Source organism: Labeo rohita, chromosome 17, assembly GCF_022985175.1.
Source record: "Labeo rohita strain BAU-BD-2019 chromosome 17, IGBB_LRoh.1.0, whole genome shotgun sequence".
Lineage (NCBI taxonomy): Eukaryota > Metazoa > Chordata > Actinopteri > Cypriniformes > Cyprinidae > Labeo > Labeo rohita.
The window spans coordinates 15,803,900-15,810,467 of record NC_066885.1 but is presented as its reverse complement, the minus strand read 5'-3'; the positions used below and the strand labels follow the sequence as shown (position 1 = coordinate 15,810,467).

Here is a 6,568-nt window from a genome sequence, read left to right as displayed (position 1 = left end):
AGGCATTCGCATTTACAGTTTTTTAGTTTACTGTGCACTGATATCCTGATCTAATCTGCATGAATGAATACTCTTATAACAAATTAATAAATAATTAAAATAAATAACTACTTACATACGTAAGTAAATACATAAGTACTGTATTGCGCCGAAACAAAAGGACTTTTTTTTTAAAAGTGAATTACGCAGCACATACGATAGCGGCGTCACACACTTCCACGTGTCCACGAAACCAGGAAGCGAGAATGAATAAACCAAACAGACCGACTAAACTGCCTACCTGTCACTGTCCTGACTGCTGTCACCCGCAGGTTCCCCAAAACCCTCACTGATCCACTGATCCCTATTCATCAGCACGGTGAGTGTGAACGCTATACAATTTAATGTGAGCGGTTATATTGTGTTTCATTGTTTGTTTTGCTCTGACAGCTAAAATAACTCACTTTATACCTTCAGTCAGGTGACTTTCAAAATCGTATTGTGTTTTATATCAGTGTAGCCGTATATACCAACTACTCTCTTCAAAAATGTTGGAGACCTCGTTGAGTTTTTAATGCTACAGTGTACCAGTCATTAATGAATGAAAGAGCTCCATTCATATACAATGAAACAGGATGCTTCAGGTGAAGGTCTAGCCACGTAGATTCACGTACAGGTTGCGTAAGAATAGGACACACCCACATATCTATTAACAATGAACCAGTAATTACAATAATACACCTTTGTGTGTTTATCTTTCAATCGCTTCTGAAGGCTGTCAACATGAGTCAGAAGATCTTGGTGACAGGAGGAGGTGGATATATTGGCAGCCACTGTGTTGTGGAGCTCATAGAGGCTGGTTATCACCCAGTGGTCATCGATAACTTCAGTAATGCTGTAAGAGGTAAACAGACTTCAGTAATTCACAGTGCAGAAGGGCTTTGATGGTATTCTGAACACACAGGGACTCCTGTCAGTACAGCACATCACACTGCATTACAAAGAGCCTTAGAAATATCCTGCACACACAGTGAGCCCTTGTGTCCTGGCTGCAATACTAGATGTTGTATTTGCTGGATGAAGGAATACATAGTCTTTTTTTTTTTTTTTTTAAATAATCGTGTTAATAGTGTTTCTGTTAAAATAGTAAAATAGTGTTAATTCTGCCTTTTAATGTAGAACAAAACTTTTTTAAAAAAAAAATAGTTCACACATACTAATGTAATAGTTTACATTAATTTCTAATGTATTTTTCAATGTCTGTCATTTTTTGTGGATCTGTGTTTTGTTGAGGAGAGGGTGATGTTCCAGAAAGCTTGCGGAGAATAGAGAAGTTTATGAATACTCAGATTGAGTTCCATGAGCTGGACCTTCTGGATAAACCTGGGCTGGAGAAAATATTCAAAAAGGTAAAAATGAACATGCACTCTTGTTCATATCCATTACTTGCTCTAATATTATTAACATGTCTCCCATAGTCTTCTTGTATATAATATTATTATTATTATTATTATTATTATTAGCCACACCATGTCTACTTTTTATTTTATTTTTTATATATATATTTTATTATTTATGGGGTTTTTTCAGTCGCATGTCTGCTCTTTTTATTTTATTAATTATAGTTTTATGCTTTTTATTTATTGTTTTATTTTTATTATTTATATATTTCTTATTTATTTTAATGCATTTTATATTTTGTTACTTATGTATATTTTTTATTTTATTTTAAAAATCTGCTCTTTTTATTTTATTAATTATAGTTTTGTACTTTTTATTTATCTTTTATTTTTAATTTTTTTATATTTCTTATTTATTTTAATCTGTTTTATATATATTTTATTATTTATGTATATTTTTGTTTTCAGTTTTTTTCAGCCACATGTCTGCTCTTTTTATTTGATTAATTATACTTTTTTTTTTTTTTTTTTTTTTTTTTTTTTTTTTTACATATAGCAGGCATGTTGTGACGAAATATTATGTACTAAATAATTATGTATATTTTTATATACATTTTATATAGTTTTTTTTTCAGACGTGTCTGCTCTTTTTATTTGATTATAGTTTTATACTTTTTATTTTTGTATTTTTATTATTTATATATTTTATATTTCATTTATTTTCATGCATTTTATATTTTGTTATTTATGTATATTTTTCAGCCATTTTTATTTTACTAATTATAGTTTTACACATTTTATTTGTTGTTTTTTATTTTTATTATTTATATTTTTATTTCATTTATTTGAATGCATTTTTTTATTATTATTATTATTTATGTTTTTTCACCCACATGTCTGCTCTTTTTAATTTATTAATTATAGTCTTATGCTTTTTATTGTTTACACATATATATATAGCAGGCCTGTTGTGACTAAATAAAAAATGCTTGCATTTTTTATTTATGTATATTTTTATATACATTTTATATAGTTTTTTTTTTCAGAGATGCGTCTTCTCTTTTTATTTGATTAATTATAGTTATTTTTATTATTTATATATTTTATATTTCATTTATTTTCATGCATTTTATATATATTTTATTATTTATGTATATTTTTTCATATATATACTAAAAAAATACTTACTCGCGCTAATTTCTCCATACTTGTTTTACTTGACAAAAACTGACTCAACCTGATTTCTCAATGGACCTGGTGAAATAATGTGTTATAGCGCCCCTTAGTGGTTAATGGAGTTTTGTGTTTCCTCTCTGCTCTCTGCATCCTAGCACTCATTCTGTGCAGTGATGCACTTTGCTGGACTGAAAGCTGTGGGTGAATCAGTAGAACAGCCTTTACGCTACTACAGAGTCAATCTCACAGGAACCATCAATCTGCTGGAGGTACGAAATGTGTCCAAATTGTAAATATGTCTTTGCATGGATTCTCCTTATGCATGCATCATTATTAATGCATGGAACATCAATATGAATCTTTGCGCTGATTCATGAAATGCAGATTCAGTACAGTTTGTGTGTGCATGTTAGTGCTTAAGGAATGCCTTACTGCCTGTGGCCCTGTGTATGTGTCTGAATCAGGTGATGCAGTCTCATGGGGTGCATAATGTGGTATTCAGCAGTTCTGCCACCGTCTATGGAGACCCTCAGAAACTCCCTATTGATGAGCAGCATCCAGTGGGCGGCTGCACAAACCCCTATGGCAAGACCAAGTACTTCATAGAGGAAATGATCAGGGACCAATGCACGGCAGAGAAGGTAGCTGATTGCCCTTTTAGGACACTATTGACAGTTTGGCAGGTTTGTGACTGATAAAATGTCTTGCAGGACTGGAATGCTGTGCTGCTCAGGTACTTCAATCCCATTGGTGCTCACATCTCAGGACAGATTGGTGAAGATCCACAGGGAATCCCAAACAACCTTCTACCTTATGTTGCCCAGGTAACCCATCTGACCACTTAACGTCTAAAAGAGGCACTTGTGTATGTGTGTCTTGTGTGTATTATAATGGATGTTGTTCTTTCTCACTGGCAGGTTGCAGTAGGCAGACGAAAACATCTAAATGTGTTTGGAAATGACTACAATACTCCTGATGGAACAGGTGATGAGAGATGGTTTATTGTTAAAGTTCTTATTATTAAACATTGTTTCGTTTCGTTAATTGAACCAAAGCTGAAATATAATATGGATGGTAGTTGAAAACCTTGAAGAGAACCCAGGGTATTAAGACTATAATATAAATGATGTCTCTTACTGAAATAAGTAGTAGAAAACCCATTAAATATTTATGTTACCTAAAAAAAAATTCACATCGTTATATACATATTTTGGACTATGGGGGCGCCATTATTTCGATGACGTAAAATGGTTGCACTTTGTGAGCTACTGGCACTACCTGTTGCTGTTTTTACCACAGCACAACTCTGATAATAAAATACTGATATGATGACCACAGCTACTGAAAGAGCTTATAGGTGGCGTTGGATATAAACATAGGCTTAAACCAAATGCCGTACCATCGATTTTCCCCACAAAGAGTCTAAACGCCCCAGGATATCATGTGAAATCCATTCATAAGCACTTTCAGTAGATGTGGTCTACTAAAAGCACTACTCAAAGGCATCAGGGCTAAAGTGGAGAGAACAAAGACGCAGGTCTTTAGGAAGTTTTATTCATCCACAGGCATCTTCCCATTCTTTTCTCCTCTTCTTATTACTAGGAAAGCAGTAAAAACTTGTTGCCCTTTGACTAAAAAATAACAACCAAAAGCCACACAATGTGGCATCGTACCAGTATATTATTTTCCAAGTTGCTTATTCCGAGTTGTGTTGCAGTAAAAATAGCAACAGATAGTACCAGTAGCCACTGAGTGCCACTGTTTTACATAATCAAAATAATGGCGCCCCCTATAGTCCAAAATGTGTATAAAACGATGTGGATTTTTAAAATAACGTAAATCTTTCATAGGTTTTCTTCTGCATATTTTAGTAAGAGACATTTACCTTATATTAAACCATACAAGTCTTAATACCCGGGGATCCCTTTAAAAAATGAAAATTAAATGTAGGAATGTTTTCTTAGCCACTAACTCAAACAAAATAAGTTGAAGTATAAGAATTACTAGGACTAAAATTGATATAAAAATAAATTACAGCTAAATAGAATTTAAAATAATAATAATATTAAAATCATATATAATTGTATATTTTTAATATAAATAATACTAAAATAACACTGGTATTAGGTTTTTTTTGTAAAATTTTTCTAGATTCAGTTTATTCAGTTTTTAATTTTGTAGTTTATGTGCTCAATTACAGTATATCGTTAAAAAAATGAATGCTGTTAAAATTCTCAGCAATGTTTTTGCTTCCCAGTGGCATATTCATGCAGGTGGTTGTAAAGGTTTCAAGTTTTATAACATACTATGTCTTTAAAACTAAAATAATATTATTAGTAGTATTATTTATTTTATTTTGGTTAGTTTTGGAGTTTGGAGGTTTTCTTCCCTAGTTGTTTTTTATTTCAGTTAACAATAATTGTTCCATTTCGTTTTCATTTTAGTTTTCAATAACAGCTAACGCTGATTCATTCTTTCTGGGTAGGCGTGAGAGACTACATCCATGTTGTTGACTTGGCAAAGGGGCACATTGCTGCCGTCAGGAAACTGAAGGACAACTGTGGGTGTAAAGTACGACATTTTTTCTTCCTCTTTAATGTACTTCATTTTTCACATCCTTTTTTTTTCTCAGTTTTACATGTCTGTGTTGGTCTCTATGTAGGTTTATAACCTGGGCACAGGTACAGGATACTCAGTGCTGCAGATGGTGAATGCCATGGAAAAGGCTTCAGGTCGAAAGGTAAAACATAAACCTACTGTGGTACAAAGCGCATATATATATAATGTACATATGTGACCCTGGACCACAAAACCAGTCATAAGTAGCATGGATATATTTGTAGCAATAGCCACAAATACACTGTATGGGTCAAAATTATCATTTCTTTTTTTATGCCAAAAATCATTAGGATATTCAGTAAAGTTCATGTTCCATGAAGATATTTTGTAAATTTCCTACCGTAAAATTATCAAAACTTATTTTCTGATTAGTAATATGCCTTGCTAAGAACTTCATTTGGACAACTTTAAAAAAAAAGTTTTTTGCAACTTCAGATTCCAGATCTTCAAATAGTTGTACCTCAGCCAAATATTGTCCTATCCTAACAAATAGGACGATATTAATATATCCATACATCAAGGGAAAGCTTATTTATTTAGCTTTCAGATGATGTATAAATCTCAGTTTTAAAAAACTGACCATTATGACTGATTTTGTGGTCCAGGGTCACATAAATGGCATAATGATGTTTATACTGGTATGAATGGGTTTTTTTTGATCTGATATTCTCTTCAATGCTAGTATTTTTTTTTTTTTTTTTTTTTTCTGGTCCCAGATTGCTTATGAGATTGCTCCTCGACGGAGTGGTGATGTGGCCTCCTGCTATGCAGATCCAACCCTGGCGGAGAAAGAGCTGGGCTGGAAGGCTGAATTTGGCCTGGAGAGGATGTGTAAGTGTGAATTGAATTCCTTATAATTCCGCAGCATGCATAAGTAGATAAGAGCATAATGGGGTGTGAAGTACCGACAGCTCATGATTAGTCAAACTTTTTTTCTCTAATCACACAGGTGAGGATCTATGGCGCTGGCAATCCCAGAATCCCACAGGATTCAGCAATGGAACACAGCCTTGAAACTGGATGAATGCAGAATGTTTCTTGCGGAAATAAGGGAATTGCACTCGTGGCAAAAAAAAAAAAAAAAAAAAAAAAGCCAAAGTGGAACCATGAAGGGTTTCATTTTTTTTAATAATTATACTGTATGTAAAATCATTATATTACAAGAAACTTGAATCTAAGCAGATGATTTTATTAAATTCAAAATCTGTCTTTTGTTTTCTAATGTCTAACGTTTTCATGTCATCTCTCTGTTATCAAAGTACACTGAATAATTTAGAATTATTTATACTTTCTGTCTGTATGAAGAAATAAAAAATATTTCGCTTGTTTAGAAATAACTTGTGTTCTCGTTTTATTGTCCATGGAGGTTCAACTTTTTTACAGTAGCCTAATTT

The 6,568-nt window shown here is 32.7% G+C and overlaps 1 protein-coding gene across 2 annotated transcripts; it reads left to right on the top strand.

Moving 5' to 3' along the window:
* The first annotated feature begins 231 nt into the window (after positions 1-231).
* gale (UDP-galactose-4-epimerase) lies at positions 232-6,479 on the top strand. Of its 2 annotated transcripts, none has more exons than XM_051132614.1 (11): positions 232-358; positions 754-883; positions 1,276-1,388; positions 2,711-2,824; positions 3,020-3,196; positions 3,266-3,379; positions 3,473-3,539; positions 5,041-5,126; positions 5,218-5,295; positions 5,891-6,005; positions 6,124-6,479. In XM_051132614.1, exons 2-11 carry the CDS (start codon positions 763-765, stop codon positions 6,186-6,188), a joined length of 1,050 nt encoding a protein of 349 aa, XP_050988571.1. In that variant the 5' UTR covers positions 232-358; positions 754-762; the 3' UTR covers positions 6,189-6,479. The 2 variants fall into 2 exon arrangements, with proteins under 2 accessions (XP_050988571.1, XP_050988570.1); XM_051132613.1 differs by having other exon boundaries at positions 1,273-1,388.
* Positions 6,480-6,568: the final 89 nt, after the last annotated feature.

What these genes read in the sequence shown, in the direction of transcription:
- gale (XM_051132613.1), top strand. Translation starts at nt 763, where the DNA reads ATGAGTCAGAAGATCTTGGTGACAGGAGGAGGTGGATATATTGGCAGC. An exon ending in CAATACTCCTGATGGAACAG is followed by an intron (nt 3,540 to 5,040) that starts GTGATGAGAGAT and finishes CTTTCTGGGTAG; the next exon opens with GCGTGAGAGACTACATCCAT. An exon ending in AGGACAACTGTGGGTGTAAA is followed by an intron (nt 5,127 to 5,217) that starts GTACGACATTTT and finishes GTCTCTATGTAG; the next exon opens with GTTTATAACCTGGGCACAGG.